The sequence below is a fragment of the Cherax quadricarinatus genome, chromosome 80 (assembly GCF_038502225.1).
Source record: "Cherax quadricarinatus isolate ZL_2023a chromosome 80, ASM3850222v1, whole genome shotgun sequence".
In the NCBI taxonomy this organism is placed as follows: Eukaryota; Metazoa; Arthropoda; class Malacostraca; order Decapoda; family Parastacidae; genus Cherax; species Cherax quadricarinatus.
The window spans coordinates 19,470,639-19,487,457 of record NC_091371.1 but is presented as its reverse complement, the minus strand read 5'-3'; the positions used below and the strand labels follow the sequence as shown (position 1 = coordinate 19,487,457).

The following is a 16,819-nucleotide window of genomic DNA, read 5'->3' as shown; positions in this document are numbered from 1 at the left end:
CACATTAAACACTTATTAGGCACTATAGCTTCGGAAATTAAATAATTTCCACAGGTGTGCTGCCCCTTACCCTTCTGGACCAGCACTACAACTGCTGTTGCTTGCTTGTCCCCCATCACACCCTTCTCCTTCATCTGATTAAATAACCTACCCATGAATCCCCTTATCACCTCCCAATGTTGGAGGTAAAATTCAGCCGGGAGACCGTCTATTCCCGGTGCTTTGCCCTTCCTCATTCCCCTTAAAGCCAACTCTATTTCCTCTTCCGTTATTACCCCCCCCCCCCCCTAAAGCCTTTCTATCACTATTCCCTAAATTACACGTCACATACTCACACACCTTCTCTAAATCCACATTCTCCACCTTCCCACTTGTCCAATACCCTTCATACCATTTATCCGCATACGCACACATTCCTTTCGTAGTTAGTATCTACTGTGATTAATTAGTGGTCCAAGTCGGACCGAAACATCGTCATCAGTTTTATTCTCCCATGTGCAGATTATCTGTGTATTGTACCAGTCGAGGTATTGTGCCTTTTTATTGTTTTTGGGTTCAATTCTCTGCCCTGCAACTGGGAAGTGGAGTTCAATACGGCGGTAACTTTGGTGACTCTCAGAACCTCAACAACAACAACAACCGTTGTATCCCGAAAGAAAAGAAGTAAATATTTATTTCACGTATCTTGAAGAAATATTTTAGGCTCTGGTTACATAACATACATACAAGTCTTTTAAAATGGTCTTTAGGGCAAACAGATGTAATAAGGACATAACAATTACATTAAGTAGATGAAATCTTGAACAACTCAATGAAATGAAATTGTAACTTCATTGCCTTGGGGGTCCTGGTTAATTTTCACAGGTATGATAAGATATATGCAACACTCGAGCATTTTTATACGTGAAACATTTCGTGTGTTCAGCAAAATTCTTCAGCCAAGTAAAGGAGATTATAACACGGAACTCGAAGAATTGGAGAGGTAATTTAATCAGTCCCTCAGCCTTGATACTGTATAGTCCTTGTGGCTTAGCGCTTCTTTTTGATTATAATAATAATAATAATAATTAGCGCTTCTTTTTTGATTATAATAATAATCAGCCTTGATAGATGGTGGACAGTTTCTTAGTTTAAAGCAGAGGCATAAGGTCAGAGATATATATACTGAAGAAGGTGGCTGTGTAGGCAGAATGTTTTGATAATAAAGATACATGTCTTACTCATCGATGTGTTTGTATTGTATACTATTTATAATGATACAAGTCTGACACAGCAACATTATGGCATCTTGGTACAAGGGATGTTTTCTCCAGCTCTAAGATAAGATAAGATTTCGTTCGGATTTTTAACCCCGGAGGGTTAGCCACCCAGGATAACCCAAGAAAGTCAGTGCGTCATCGAGGACTGTCTAACTTATTTCCATTGGGGTCCTTAATCTTGTCCCCCAGGATGCGACCCACATCAGTTGACTAACACCCAGGTATCTATTTGCTGCTAGGTGAACAGGACAATAGGTGTAAGGAAACGTGTCGAAATGTTTCCACCCGCCGGGAATCGAACCCGGGCCCTCCGTGTGTGAAGCGGGAGCTTTAGCCACCAGGCCACTGCGCCACACCACCAGGCCACCGGGCCTGGTGGTTAGTGGAGCCCGCTTACTTGTGACATAATCCCTGTCTACTATACCTCACTACTCTTTCCACTATATACTGTAAGTCTCTGACCTCATGTTACTTCTGTCAAGGCTGAAGGATTAATCATCTCAAATTACTTCTCTTCTACTGTCTCCTGTGTTATAATTGCCTGTATTTGACTTGAGAAGCCAGCTGCTCAAGTGAAACATTTCAATATTAAAGATACCTAAATGTTGTACATACCGTGCTAGCCATGGCATTATGCCACTCCTCCCCCCCCCCACATACCAAAACAACACATACCATTTAAGATTATAATATATATACTTGCACACTTACTGAGGTTTTAATACCTGGTGCTGTCCCCTTTACACTTAATCACATCCCTCAGCTGTGTAGGAAGACTTTCACTCAAATTCTTGAAGGTTTGTGGAGGTATATTATTCTATGCCTCATGTAGAGCAGCCTCCAGCTGCAGGATGGAGCTGATATCCTTGCCCAGTAAACTTCATTTCACTAATGAGCTGAGGTTCTCAATAGGGTTTAGGTCTGGGGAATTGCCTGGCCAGTCAATAAAGAACCTCATTGCACAGTCCTTAAGCCAGTGAACTACAGATTTGGCATTATGACATGGTGCAGCGTCCTGCATAAAAACCATAGCCCCACACTTGTCAAACGTCTCAGGAAAATTGTCACAAAATAACTCCAGGTAATTATACTGGTTCATATACATGTACTAGTTTTTGGGAGGCACAATGAGTTCACCAACACACTGAGCACTGAAACACCCCCAAACCATGAGTGAGTCTGGGTGTTTGGTGGGTCTAGCGGGTCACTACCTCTGGGCCGGTACACGTCTCCCATGGTTACAGGTGACGGTGAAGGTTGCTTTATCACTCCAAAGTATTTCAGACCACTGCTGAGGACTCCAGTGAAGATACTTTTTTGCATAATCCAGCCTACGTGTCTTCTGTAGCTTGGAGAGGATCGTTTTCTTAACCTGACAGTGACTACTGTAGCCCAGTTCTGACACACGTCTGTTAACAGTTCTTAAAGCCCTCTGAGAGAAGATGTGAGTTCTTTTCTTTCAATTCTCTAGTAGTTATCTTAGGTGTACTCTCTAAATGCTTCTTTAACACAGTTAAGGTATGAACATATGTCTTCTCTGAGGGGCCAGGCCGAGGTTTGGCATTCGGTAACTCTACACCACCACAAGCCTTGAAACGCTGCACCCAGTTCCTCACTGAACGCTCACCCACACCAACATTCTCCACTATTCTTTCATCTGGTGCCCAGCTTTGTGACGCCGTATGATTTGAGCTATCGTTTCAGGTGTTACAGACTTCCTTTTACCCATAATCAAACATGTATAGCCCCAAAACCAAAGGGAACACCGGACAAAAGGTGGGGCGGATAAAATACAAAAGTGCAACACTTCCTCTCACCATGGCAGCCACGTGAGCACCGAGGAGTCACTGTGGAGTATGGTGGCAGACCGTGATTTCATGCTAACGGCTGCTACCCAGCATAATACACTGACGAAAAAAGACCCCCCCCCCTGTATGGTAGACCTTTGATTTTCGTCACGGCATTATGCCGGGGCACTCACCTGGCATAATGCCGTGACTAGCACTGTATGTCTTACTCATCAACTAGTCGATATTGTCTATTATGTATAATATAATAAGTACTGTATATGGTATTTCATTTGCAAAACACAATACAGTTCAGAAGTGCTAGCATATATATTTATTTTAGTTACCAGAGGACTGGTCTAATATTTACTGTAGGGGTTGGTCAGACCTCAACCTTTATTTTAATTTCTAAAATATAAGCAAGTTATCCATACCCTAGCCAGAATAGTTTTTGCTTGTCCAATAATCATTTATTAGGTTAATTTACGTTGGTTAGGTTATACTATTAAGTTAGGTTACATTAGGCTACTTTAAGCTACTTTCAGTTAGGTTGATTTTAGACTGTTATATGGACCTTAAAACGATATATATTGTAGGGTTTTCCAGTGGATATAGATTCATTTTCTGCAAAATTTAAAAAAAAAAAGGGCTTTGTTTAATATTGACTACTGAGACAAAATATACTGTAACCAAATTTTGTTTTTATGCTTTTGCACAAAATACAGTTATCTCGATTGCACAAGTCAGTCAGCACTGGACGATTTAAATTTTAAATTGTCATTAAATTCAAGCCAGCCCTTAAGTAAACATTAACCAGATATTGCTCTGAGTTGACATAGTTGGACATATTATGCATTAACCTGATAACAGTGTACAAGGTGAGACTGGAAAAGACACACATCCAAGCAAACTTGACAGGAAGTACAAAAATCACTTCATTGTATGTTATATTCAAATACAAATTCAAAAGTTTATTTCTTTGTGTAGTCTACAATGTGTAGTTTACATGTAGTAAAATATTGTTAAATACAGTGGACCCCCGCTTAACGATCACCTCCAAATGCGACCAATTATGTAAGTGTATTTATGTAAGTGCGTTTGTACGTGTATGTTTGGGGGTCTGAAATGGACTAATCTACTTCACAATATTCCTTATGGGAAAAAATTCGGTCAGTACTGGCACCTGAACATACTACTGGAATGAAAAAAGTTCGTTAACCGGGGGTCCACTGTACTTTAAAGAAAGCCATTAGCATGCATGAGCATTTTGGTCCGACAAGCATTGCCCTCCCTGGCGGGAAATTGTACCCTTAGTCTCCCGTGTGACAGGCGGGGATATCTAAAAGTGTTTTCTTCTTTCGAATCACCTTACCTCAGTAGGAGATGGCTGGAGGGTTAAAAGAAAAGTGTGAAATTTTGAGAGCATACATCCATATTTTACACCAGCTAGATGAGTGAATTATTTGATGGGATTTTCACCTAATAGTAACCAATGTTTTTAACCCGTAAATGGTCCAAACGTATATATACATTTTTTCAACATTTGAAAGTATGTAAAAAAAGTAGATCTTCTTTTTGTTTTTTTACATTTGAAAATGTGTAAAAAAACTTTGATCTACTTTTTTTTTTTTTGTCATATTTGAAAATATGTAAAAAAAAACGTAGATCTACTTTTGTAGCACTACACATGTGAACGTAGATCTGCTTGGACCGTTTACAGGTTAATCTATAGTAATAAGATTACAGGATTTTAATTTTCATGAAATTGTAGGTCTATATTGTTTTGTGTAGATTAGCTATGTAAAAAAAATTTATACAGTATACTATTTGCAAATACAAATATTTTTAAAAATCTAAAGTGCTTGGTGGGGTCTGACAAAGACCCCATTATGACTTTGAGTAATTCCATAAAAAAATGTAAATCTATTGATTAGCTTGTTTAATTTTTTGTCTAGAATGTACAGTAGTTATGGTATACTCTAGCTACACAGTTTATATTTCAACTTTAATACTGTAATTATACTCAGCTTATGCTCAATATAATATACTGTGTGCAAAAGTGACATTTATAATGACTTAACCTAGGATATTTAAAAAAATTCTCAAAATGATTGTGATCATTTAGGGAATACAATTTAGTTATCATGCAGACAAACAAACATATATCGGTGGTGTCAGATGAAGTCAATGACTTCAAATCACTGATGTCAGTGAGTTATCCAGGTGGCAGGTTCACTGGTTTGTTAAAATTTAACCATTGGCTATCCAACAAGCTTCTGGCAAGTGAAATGTTGCACAATTAAATGTCACATTAGTTGCATTTGTACCCTTTTACTTAACATAATTTAGGGTTAAGTTATGTTAGGTTACTGCTTGCTGATAGTTTTACTAAACTTATGTAGAGTATGGGAGAACTTCAGAATTAGGAAATTATCAGACTGACTAATTGATGACTTAGGAGCATTGGTGAGATCACTTGCCTTCTGTCAGGTGGGGAAACTGATCTACACTACCTGAATCTTCAGGTTTAGCTGAGAGAGTTGAACTACAGTTCCTTGACTTACTAAATACCTAGCTGAAAAAGTTGACTGCAGTTCCTGGACCTTCTGCATGCCTAGCTGAGGAGGTAGAGCTGCAAATCATGGGCTTGGTACATACCTAGTTATTTGAGTAAGACTGGGCTGCAGTTGATAAACATAAGTTTGAGCCTTCACCCATCCTTGCAATTAATGACCTACATGATTTTGGTGCATCATGAAAGGTAAAAAAAAAAAGTTGAGGAAGGCTGACAAATAGATTGGGAAGCAGGGATAGATGGTTGTTAGCATGTGGTAGACCTGAGAGCATGTGAAGAGATGATGGCTTTTAAGTTAAGGAGGAAGTGAGGAAGAATGTAATTTGTTTTCTTGAAAATATATACTGTGGAAGTTAACTAAGTATTGGCAGAGAGCCTGCATTGTTTCTCTAAGGAAAAATAGGACAACAGAGAGTGCAAAATTTATAGAGAAATAAGCCTAACAAGTATACTGGATAAAGTGCACCATTGGATTATTATTGAAAGGGTTAGAGGTAACATAACAAAAAAGTAGAAATACAAAAGAGAAAGGAAAATTTAGGAAGGGTAGGGGATGTGTAGACCAAGTATTCATACTGAAATTGCACAAATTGAGAAATTCTGCAATACAATATACTGATCCTCTTTGATCAAGGAATATATCTTATTTTTTTGTATGTATTGATTTGTAATGCTTAAAAGTTAACCTAGCTGACATTTTTTAATGTATAGTTTTATGCATTTAAAAGCATTTTAATTTGTAATTCATCCCTATTTCTTTCAGCAATGAGTGTAACAACAGATGTACCAGATGATGAGCTTACCATCCCACGTGCTGCCATGAATAAAATGATAAAGGAACTGCTTCCAAATGTTCGTGTAGCAAATGAGGCACGTGAACTTATTCTAAACTGTTGCACAGAATTCATTCATCTCTTGTCCTCTGAAGCTAATGAGATATGCAATCAACAACAGAAGAAAACTATAAATGCAGAGCATATATTAATGTGTGAGTACAGTAGTACATATTGCTACCATGTTAGCTTTAGCATTTGTCATTTCTGATTCTCAAAGTGCATTATAAGCACTTTGGTCTCTTGATTCTTTCTGTCACTTTATACTCTGCATTCAGATTTGAATCCATCCCCTTTCAAAGTTTATTCTCTATAAGGATTACAATGCTGAGTTTACAGAAATTTGGTTATTGTTTGGTTTACATGTAGTAAAATTGAGATTACAGAGTGTACCACTAGAACGCTTAGCATGGCTAGGCATTTCGGGCATACTTAGTTTTATTCTTAAATGTAAAATATTACAAATTATGAGGTAAGTTGGTATTATGGCTAAGTGACTAAATACTATTTTGTGAGTTTAGCAATGTGAATGCTTTTGTTTTGGCACAGTATATAGTTTCAGTATTGGAGTATCACAGGATTCATTATTTTAAGACTGAGATTAATATTTCTGTTTATGGTCAAATGAGTGAGCGAGTGTAAGTGTGAACCACCAGGTGGTATTCGTGAAGTTAGTTGACGGGGTGTATCAGGGAGATAAGATGTTTTCTAATGGTAGTTTTGAAGGTGATGAATGTGTCTGCAGTTCTAGAGTTCTCAGGTAGGGTATTCCAGATTTTAGGGCCTTTGACATACATTGAATTTTTGTAAAGGTTTAGTCGGACACGGGGAATGTCGTAGAGATGTTTGTTTCTGGTGTTATGCCTGTGGGTTCTGTCACAACTATCAAGAAAGCGTTTTAGGTCAAGGTTGATATTAGAGTTTAGTAAATACATAAGTTGTCTTTGGTTAAGTTCTTAGTCATCCATTTTAATCAGCAACAATCTGGTTACTTTATCTTTAATATATACATATGGCACCAATTCTGCCTTACCCTCCTAATTAATCTTTAATTTATACATATGCTGTCAATTTTGCTTTTTTGTTTAACACTTTGGCTGTTTCCCACTGAGGTCAAGTGACCCAAAAACAAAGAAAAAACTTTCATCATCATTCAACACTCTCACCATCACTCATGCATAATCAGTCTTTGCAGAGATGCTCAGATATGACAGCTTAGACATCCCTCCATAATGCCAATATCCCAAACCCCTCCTTTAAAGTGCAGGCGTACTTCCCATTTCCAGGACTCAAGTCTGGCTTACCAGAATTCTGCATTATCCTCGTAATTAATCTTTAATTTGTATGTATGGAACCAATCCTGCCTTATGCTTCTAATTAATTTTTAATTTATACTTATTGTACCAGTTATACCTCACCATCCTAATCTTTAATTTATATGTATGATACCAATACTTTCTTACCCTCCTAATTATCTTTTATGTCTTAAACTTAGTGCTTTTTTTGTTTTTGTTCTCTCTTTTATTATAACTGACTGATCCACTCATATTTAGCCCATTCTATAAATACAGAAATTTTGTTTTAACACACCAGCTGTCTCCTGCTAGGGTAGAGTGACCCAGTGAAGGAAATCCATTTACCATCACTAAGTCCTAGGTAATGTGCAACACACCTGGTTGTCAATATAATGTGCAACACACACCTGGTCATTAAGGTAATGTGCAACACACACCTGGTCATGAGCATATTTGATAGGAGTGAATGGAGACAAATGGTTTTTAGGACTTGCCGTGCTGTTGGAGTGTGAGCAAGGTAACATTTATGAAGGGATTCAGGGAAACCGGGAGGCCGGAATTGAGTCCTGGAGATGGGAACTACAGTGTCTGCACTCTCAAGGAGGGTGTTAATGTTTCAGTTTTATAACTGTAGTGTAAGCACACCTCTGGCAAGACAGCGATGGAGTGAATAATGATGAAAGTTTTTTTTTTTCGGGCCACCTTGCCTTGGTGGGAAACGGATTGTAGATGAAGGAGGCTTTAGAATGGGTAGGGATGTGTAGATCAAGTGTTTACATTGAAACATATACAGTATGTGAACAGTATTTAGATAAAGGTAGAGAAGTTTTCATTGCATTTATGGATTTAGGAAAGGCATATGATAGGGTGGATAGGGGAGTAGTGTGGCAGATGTTGCAAGTGTATGGAATAGGTAGTAAGTTACTAAATGGTGGTTGACTAGGCAAGCACCAGACAAGCTTGGCCCATGGCCGGGCTCCGAGAGTAGTGAAACTCTCGAAACTCTTCAAAAGTTCAAAAGTAAGGTATGCTATAAACAGTTTTTATGAGGATAGTGAGGCTCAGGTAGAGTGTGTTACTTTTTGTTGATGATACTGTCCTTTTGGGAGATTCAAAAGAAAAGTTGCGAAGGTTAGTGGATGAGTTTGGGAGGGTATGTAAAGTTAGAAAGTTGAAAGTGAGCATAGATAAGAGTAAGGTGATGAGGTTAACGATTTAGATAAAGAAAAAATGGATATCACATTGGAAGGAGGGAGTATGGAATAGTGAAGGTGTTTAGATATTTGGGAGTTGACTTCTCAGCAGATAGGTTTATGAAGGATAAGGTTAACCATAGAATTCATGAGGGAAAAAAAGTGAGTGGTGCTTTGAGGTATCTGTGGAGACAAAAAACATTATCCATGGAGGTAAAGAAGGAAATGTAAGAGAGTATAGTGGTACTAACACACTTATGTAGGTGTGAAGCATGGATTGTAAGTGCTGCAGTAAGGAGGAGGCTGGAGGCAGCGGAGATGTTGTGTCTAAGGGCAATGTATAGTATAAATATTATGAAGAGAATTTGTAGTGTGGAAATTAGGAGGCGGTGTGGAGTTACTAAAAGTATTAGGCGGAGGGATGAAGACGGATTGTTAAGGTGGTTTTGTCATTTAGAGAGGAGGGAACAAAGTAGAATGACTTGGAGAGCATATAAATCTGTAGGGGACGGAAGGCGGGGTAGGGGTCATCCTCGAAAAGGTTGGAGGGAGGGGCAAAGAAGGTTTTGTTGGCAAGGGGCTTGGTCTTCCAGCAAGTGTGTGTGAGTGTGTTAGGAGTGAATGGAGACAAATGGTTTTTGGGACCTGACAAGCTGTTGGAATGTCAGCAGGGTAATATTTTGTGAAGGGATTCAGGCAAACCGGTTACCCGGACTTGAGTCCTGGTGGGGTTTGAGATATTGGCTGTTTGGAGGGACATCTAAACTGTTGTAACTGAGTGCCTCTGCAAAGACAGTGATTATGTATGAGTGATGGTGGAAGTGTTGAATGATGATGAAATTTTTTTCTTTCTTGTTGGGTTTTTCTTTTTTTCATTTTGGATCACCCTGCCTTGGTGAAAACGGCCAACGTGTTAAAAATAACATGTATGGAGGATTTATATGTGTAAAATATGACTATTTTGTAAAATAATATAGTACACTTTACATAAACTAAGAATATAAACACATGCATGAAGTACATTTTAGACAGGCTTGCCTTTTAAAATGCCAATTTGAAACATATATGGTTGTACTATACAGTACAGTACTGTATATGAAAATTAAAAAAATATCTTTCAAGCTAGATATCATTGTTGCCTATTAATTTCATTATAAATTTAGCTTTGGATAAACTTGGTTTTGGTGACTACCGTGCCGATGCTGAGGCAGTGTTGAAGGACTGTAAAGCTATGGCAGCTAAGAAGAGACGAAAAAGTACACGTCTAGAAAATCTTGGAATCCCCGAAGAAGAACTCCTCAGGCAGCAGCAAGAGCTCTTTGCAAAAGTATGTACAAGATATTCATCACTTCATGTTAACATTGTGCATTTTGTTTCTTATATTCTAATCATTTTTTTTAGCACATCAGCCAATTTTTCATCACGGTAGGATGGTAAGTAACGGATTTAGAAAAAGGATATGATACCATGGATATGGAAGTAATGAGGTAGATGTTGCAAATGTAAAGAATAGGTAGTAGATTACTAAAAGCAGCAAAGAGTTTTTATGCAGTGAGTGGGGCTCAAGTTAGGGTGTATGTAGGAGATAAGAGCACTTATTTTTATTTATTAACACATCAGTCATTTCCCACTGAGGCAGGGCGACCTGTAAAAAAAAGAAGAAACACTTTCATCATCATCATCATTCACTTCATCACTGTCTTACCAGAGATGTGCCTACACTGCAGTTAAAACAAAACTGCAACATATCAACACCCCTCCTTCAGAATGCAGGCACTGTACTTCCCACCTCCAGGACTCAAGTTTGGCTAACCGGTTTCCCTGAATCGCTTCATAAATGTTACTGTGCTCAGATTCCAACTGCACAAAAGGTCATGAAAACCATTCGTCTCCACTTGCTTCTATCTGACATGCTTACGCATGCTTGCAGGAAGTCCAAGCCCCTTGCACACAAAACCTCCTTTACCTCCTCCCTCCGACCTTTCCTTGGACAACCCCTGCCCTGCCTTCCTTCCACTATAGAAGATTTATATGCCCTCCCAGTCATTACACTTCGTTTCGTCCTCTCTAAATGCCCAGACCACCTCAACAACCCCTCCTCTACCCTCTGGATAATAATTTTAGAAACCCAGGCACTTCCTTCTAACTTCCAAGTTACAGATTCTCTGCATTATACATGTATTCACACCACACGTTGTCCTCAGACACGACATCTCCACTGCCTTCAGTCTTTTTCTTGTTGCAATATTCACCACCCATGCTTCACACCCATATAAGAGCATTGGTACAACTGTACTCTCGTACATTCCCCTCTTTGCTTCCATGGATAACGTTCTTTGTCTCCACAGACTCCTTAGTGCTCTACTCATCTTTTTCCCTCATCAGTTCTATGATTCACCTCATCTTTCATAGACCCATCTGCTGACAAGTCCACTCTGAAATACCTGAATACATTCACTTCCTCCATACTCCTTCCCTCCAATTAAATATCCAGTCTTTCACTATCTAAATTTTTTGTTATCCTCATCACCTTCCAAACTTGCTCACTAACCTCTGCAACTTCTCTTCAGAATCTTCCAAGAGCACAGTGTCATCAGCAAAAAGCAACTGTGAGAATTCCAACTTTGTGTTAGATTCTCTCTCTTTTAATACCACACCTCTTGCCAACACCCAAGCATTCACTTACTCTTACAACCCCATCTGTAAATATATTGAACAACCACAGTGACATCACACATCCCTGTCTAAGGCCTACTTTTACTGAGAAATAATCTCCCCCCTACGTACTCTTAACCTGAGCCTCACTATCCCCATAAAAACTCTTACCTTCTTTCAGTAACCTCCCGCCTATTCCATACACTTGCAACATCTGTTACATTTCTTCCCTATCTACCCTAACATATGCCTTTTACAAATTCATAAATGCAATGAAAAACCTCTTTACTCTTATCTAAATACCATTTACCTATGTGCTTCAGTGTAAACACACCCCCTACCCTTCTTAAACCCTCCTTGTTCATTTGTGATCCCGCTCTCCGTATTACTCTTAATTTTTTCAGTAATGACTCTCCACTTTACCAGGTAGTATATACTCACCAGGCTAATTTCCCTATAATTTTTGCACTCTTTTGTCCCCTTTGCCTTTATTCAAAGGAACTATGCTGCTCTCTGCCAATTAATAGGTACCTTCCCCTCTTTCAACCATTCCAAAACTGTGTCCCCCACCTCATCAATCTCAGCTGCTTTATCCCTTTTCATTGTGCCCACTGCCTCGCACACCTCCCCCACACTCAGGGGACCCCAATGGAAATAAGTCAGTTTGTCTGACTTTTTTGGGTTATCCTAGGTTCTCTACACATGCTGCTATGTATGATAATCTATGTACAGTGGACCCCCGCATAACGATGGCATCACATAGCGATTATTTCGCATACCGCTTACTTTAATTGCAAAAATTTTGCCTCGCATACCGCTTAAAAACCCGCTTACCGATTTTCGTCCGAGACGCTTCCAATGTGCGGCCTGAGCCACGCTCACATGTTCCGCTGGTGGCATTGTTTACCAGCCAGCCTCCGCAATAACATCCAAGCATACAATCGGAATATTTCGTATTATTACAGTGTTTTCGGTGCTGTTTCTGGAAAATAAGTGACCATGGGCCCCAAGAAAGCTTCTAGTGCCAACCCTGTGGTAAAAAGGGTGAGAATTAGTATGGAAATTAAGAAAGATTTTGAAGGGTTTGGGGCTAACCCTGAGAAGCCTATGCCAGTTGTGGAATCCATTGTGCCTACTTCAAAAATTAAGGAAATGTGTGCACAGTGGGTTGAACTGCAAACCTTTATGGATGAAAATCACCCTGACACAGCTGTTGCAAGCCGTGCTGGTGACTATTTCAATGACAATGTTGTGGCCCATTTTAGACAAATCGTAAAGGAACGGGAGGTACAGAGCTCTATGGACAGATTTGTTGTGCGACAGAGGTCCAGTGACTCTCAAGCTGGTCCTAGTGGCATTAAAAGAAGAAGGGAAGTAACCCCGGAAAAGGACTTGCTACCTCAAGTCCTAATGGAAGGGGATTCCCCTTCTAAACAGTAAGAAGATAATGCTCTCCCCTCCTCCCATCCCATCAATCATCACCAGATCTTCAATAAAAGTAAGTGTCATGTAAGTGTGCATGCCTTTTTCAGTTTGTGTGTATTAAAATTAACATTTCATGTGGTAAAAAAATTTTTTTTTCATACTTTTGGGTGTCTTGCACGGATTAATTTTATTTCCATTATTTCTTATGGGGAAAATTCATTCACATAACGATTATTTCGCATAACGATTACCCCTCTTGCACGGATTAAAATCGTTAACCGGGGGTCCACTGTAACTGTATTTGTGTATACCTGAATAAACTTACTTTCTTACAACATGCTCTACCTCATTCCTTATCTTCATCAGTGTTTAACAGTTCCTCAAAATATTCCCTCCATCTTTCCAATACTTCCAACTCTCCATCTAATAGCTCTCCTCTCCTATTTTTCACTGTCATATCGATTCATTCCCTAGGCTTTCTCAACTTATTAATCTCACTCCAAAACTTTTTCTTATTCTCAGGAAAATTTGTTGATAGCATCTCACTCACTCTCTCACTATTTTGCAATAAAAAACTAGATTTTAAGCAGGAATGTGTGATGTTACCGTTGTTGTTTAGCGTATTTATAGAGTGGACTGTAAAAGAAGTGAATGCTAATGTGCTGGGGAGGTGAAGGATTAATATACACAGCCTCTCCTCACTTAGCGACGTGCTTGTTTACTGATCATTCGGACTTACGACCAGCTCTCCAACCATATGCAAACCTAAATAATGTATATTAGAACTGATTTCCTGTATTCTGTTTATTACAGTATGCAATAAACTACTGTTTAAACATGTAAAAAATATACCAGAAATGTTATAAATGGTGCAAATGTGACATTAAAAAAATATCTAAAGATGATTGACACAAGCCCACTACCAGTATAGGATGCTCCTCACTTAACGACGGGGTTCTGTTCCTTAGAGTAGGTCAGTAAGCAAATTGGTCATTTAGCAAAGAGCATGCTATACTGGTAGTGGGCTTGTGTCAACCATCTTTGATGATGACAAATTTCTTTTGGAAAATTCTGAGCAGAGGTTGCAGAATCTGGTGAATTAATTTGGGAGGGTATGTAAAAGAGGGAAATTAATAGCAAACATAGAAAAGAACATGGTGACAAATAGTACAATGAAAAGTCTAAGCAATGAAAGATTGGCTATCGGATCGGGAGGAAGGGGTACTGAGAAAGTTAGTGTATTTAGGTTTTTGGGAGTGGATACACAGAAGATAGGGAAATGAAAGACTAGATGACCTATAGAATAGATGTGGAGATGAAGGTAGGTGGTATGTTGAGGTTTCTGTGGAAAGAAGAAAGATTATTACAGTGGCAAAATAAAGGGGAGAGAGAGGAATGTACTCTAGAGGAATCAGTACTCTTTTCTGGATGTGAGGTAATGGCTTTAAACTTTGCAGCGAGGAGGTTGCTAAATGCAGTGAAAACGTCATGTGTGAAAACATTGTGCAGTGTGAATCTTGTGCAGAGAAGTCAAAGTAAAGAAATTAGGAGATGATGCATAGTTACCAAAGGTATAATTTAGAGGGCTGGGGTGGTTGTTTAGGTGGTTTGGTTATTTAAAGATATGGAGAAGGCTAGGATAAACTAGAGGGTATGTACATTTGGAATGGAAGGAAGGGTTAGAGGGAAAACTAAAGGATATGAGTTCTAGGTTTGTGTGAGCATGTTAGTTTGGAATGAGTGTAGATCATTTTTTTTTTTTTAGCATTGTGTGGTATTTAAGTGTGAGCTAGGTAACATTTGTGAAGGAATTCAAGGAAAACCAGATAGCTAGATTTAAATCAGGAGGTGGGTAATACAGTTCCTGCACTCTAAAGGAAAAGTGGGGATATTCCAGTTTGGAGAGTCATTTGAATTTTGATGTCTCTGTACTTCTGGCAAGACAGCTGTTCAATGAATAATGGTTCATGTGCTGTATTCCCTATTTTCAGTCATCCTACCTAACCTAACCTTTATCGGAGATAACCACTGTGTTACAAAGCATTTATAATGGAGGTTTGTCTTAATATATTGTTGCAAGAAACTAAAGCCATTGAATTATTTATTTGTAGGCCCGGCAAGAACAAATGCTGGTGGAGCAACAACAGTGGCAGATGTTACAGGCTCAGGCAGCAGCAGCTCAACAACAACAGCAAGAACAACAAACTATTGATGACGATGAGGACTACTCCTAAAGTCTTTTACCTATTGTATTGCCAATAGTATTTGCCTCTAAATTTTCTAATGCTATGTTTTATAAGATTAAGCTTGTCCATTACTTGTTTTCATTTAGTTTAAATTGCATGCAGTACTGTATTATTGTTGGTTGATAAATATTTGGTGCATGTGTGATAAGCTCCATATTATTTTTGGAAAACATAAGAAATGTTGACTATTTTTTAACTCTGTTCTTCCTTTTAGCCATCACACATTTTCAATTTTTACCCCATTGTGACCTTTTGTTACTTATGTTGGCTGTGGTAGAATATATATTGTTATATCCCAGATTTTTCTCAAGAAGAGATGCATTCATGCAGATAAAGCATTTTTAACTTAATTGTTAAATGAAATTACTGGTTCTATAGTTGAAATACTATACTATACATATATGGAGTATTGTTGTTTTAAAATTCATCTTAGATTAAAATATGGGGTTTTGTGACGAAGTGGGATTTGTTTTAAATAAAAATCGCTTAGTTAATTTCTCCAGAAATCATTTCAGCACAGACTCGAAAAGATTTAATGCTTTGTTGTGAATACACAGTAATGTGTAATGCATTCTGGTCATATTACAGAGGATTAGGTATTGCACTTTGTTTTTCTGATGGCTTATTTTTATTATTTATAATTAGAAAACGAAGGATATTCTGAATATATTTAACACATTTTTCCTGCTTTTTTTCCATCCTTTCCGACAAGTGCCTCCAACCCCTTGAAAACGGGGAAACAATATAATGATAGTGACTAAAAGTAGTGAGATATTGCTGCTTCATAAATGATGTTGGTTTTTAATTCTATTAATTGGATCATCTAAAATATTCAGGTGACTTACTAACTGAATTAAAAACATCAGTATCAGGAACAAGAAGTTGGCAAGTCTGGATGTGACCTCCTTGGTCACATAGATTCCTGTGGACCAAAAAGGTACACAACAACCCATCTATATATATATATTGTCCACTTAGAATTTTTTGTAAATTTCAGTTGTGTCAGAAACAATAACAAGTTCTATAGACAGTGTTAAATAAAGTATTAGAATGGGTTTACTCATCATTGCAGTTCTTGCTAACTTGTTCATGGTACAAGTAGTGTGACTTTATTATGTTACTTAGATGATATACTTATCATCCCCACCCCTTAGAAGAATGAACGGCCCATCCATTTTACCCTAGAAATATCAGCAAATAATGAGATCCCTTTCTTTGATGTCCTTGTACACACACATCAGTCCACACTGAAGTTCCAGGCTTTTCATCATCCCACCAACAGAATGTTCTTCATTTCTGTTAACACTACAAAATTTGCTAGGTGTTCATGGAATAACAATTATTTTCACATTTCCTTGGAGCAAACTATGGTACAGGCAGGGACAACTCATGGTGAGTGAGTCATAAAACTCTAGACCAATGAGTTCAATCCCCGCCCATACTATGGTTTGTTTGCAATTGTGTCATTACAATTTCTTGAGTTTCTTGGAGCATGTGAAAAGAGCTTTTACTATACTCAACCCACCCAGAACAGAAACCAACACTAACTCT

The 16,819-nt window shown here is 38.3% G+C and overlaps 1 protein-coding gene across 5 annotated transcripts; it reads left to right on the top strand.

The window, feature by feature from the left end:
• Positions 1-478: 478 nt before the first annotated feature.
• NC2beta (negative cofactor 2beta) lies at positions 479-15,949 on the top strand. Of its 5 annotated transcripts, none has more exons than XM_053796548.1 (4): positions 479-527; positions 6,385-6,609; positions 10,106-10,269; positions 15,134-15,949. In XM_053796548.1, exons 1-4 carry the CDS (start codon positions 494-496, stop codon positions 15,254-15,256), a joined length of 546 nt encoding a protein of 181 aa, XP_053652523.1. In that variant the 5' UTR covers positions 479-493; the 3' UTR covers positions 15,257-15,949. The 5 variants fall into 5 exon arrangements, with proteins under 5 accessions (XP_053652523.1, XP_053652524.1, XP_053652526.1 ...); XM_053796549.1 differs by lacking the exon at positions 479-527 and adding an exon at positions 531-663; XM_053796551.2 differs by lacking the exon at positions 479-527 and adding an exon at positions 728-864.
• Positions 15,950-16,819: the final 870 nt, after the last annotated feature.

Coding starts and splice junctions, on each gene's coding strand:
- NC2beta (XM_053796548.1), top strand. CDS start 494: ATGTGCAGATTATCTGTGTATTGTACCAGTCGAG. Junction 6,610..10,105: donor TGCAGAGCATATATTAATGT/GTGAGTACAGTA, acceptor TTATAAATTTAG/CTTTGGATAAACTTGGTTTT. Junction 10,270..15,133: donor AGCAAGAGCTCTTTGCAAAA/GTATGTACAAGA, acceptor ATTTATTTGTAG/GCCCGGCAAGAACAAATGCT.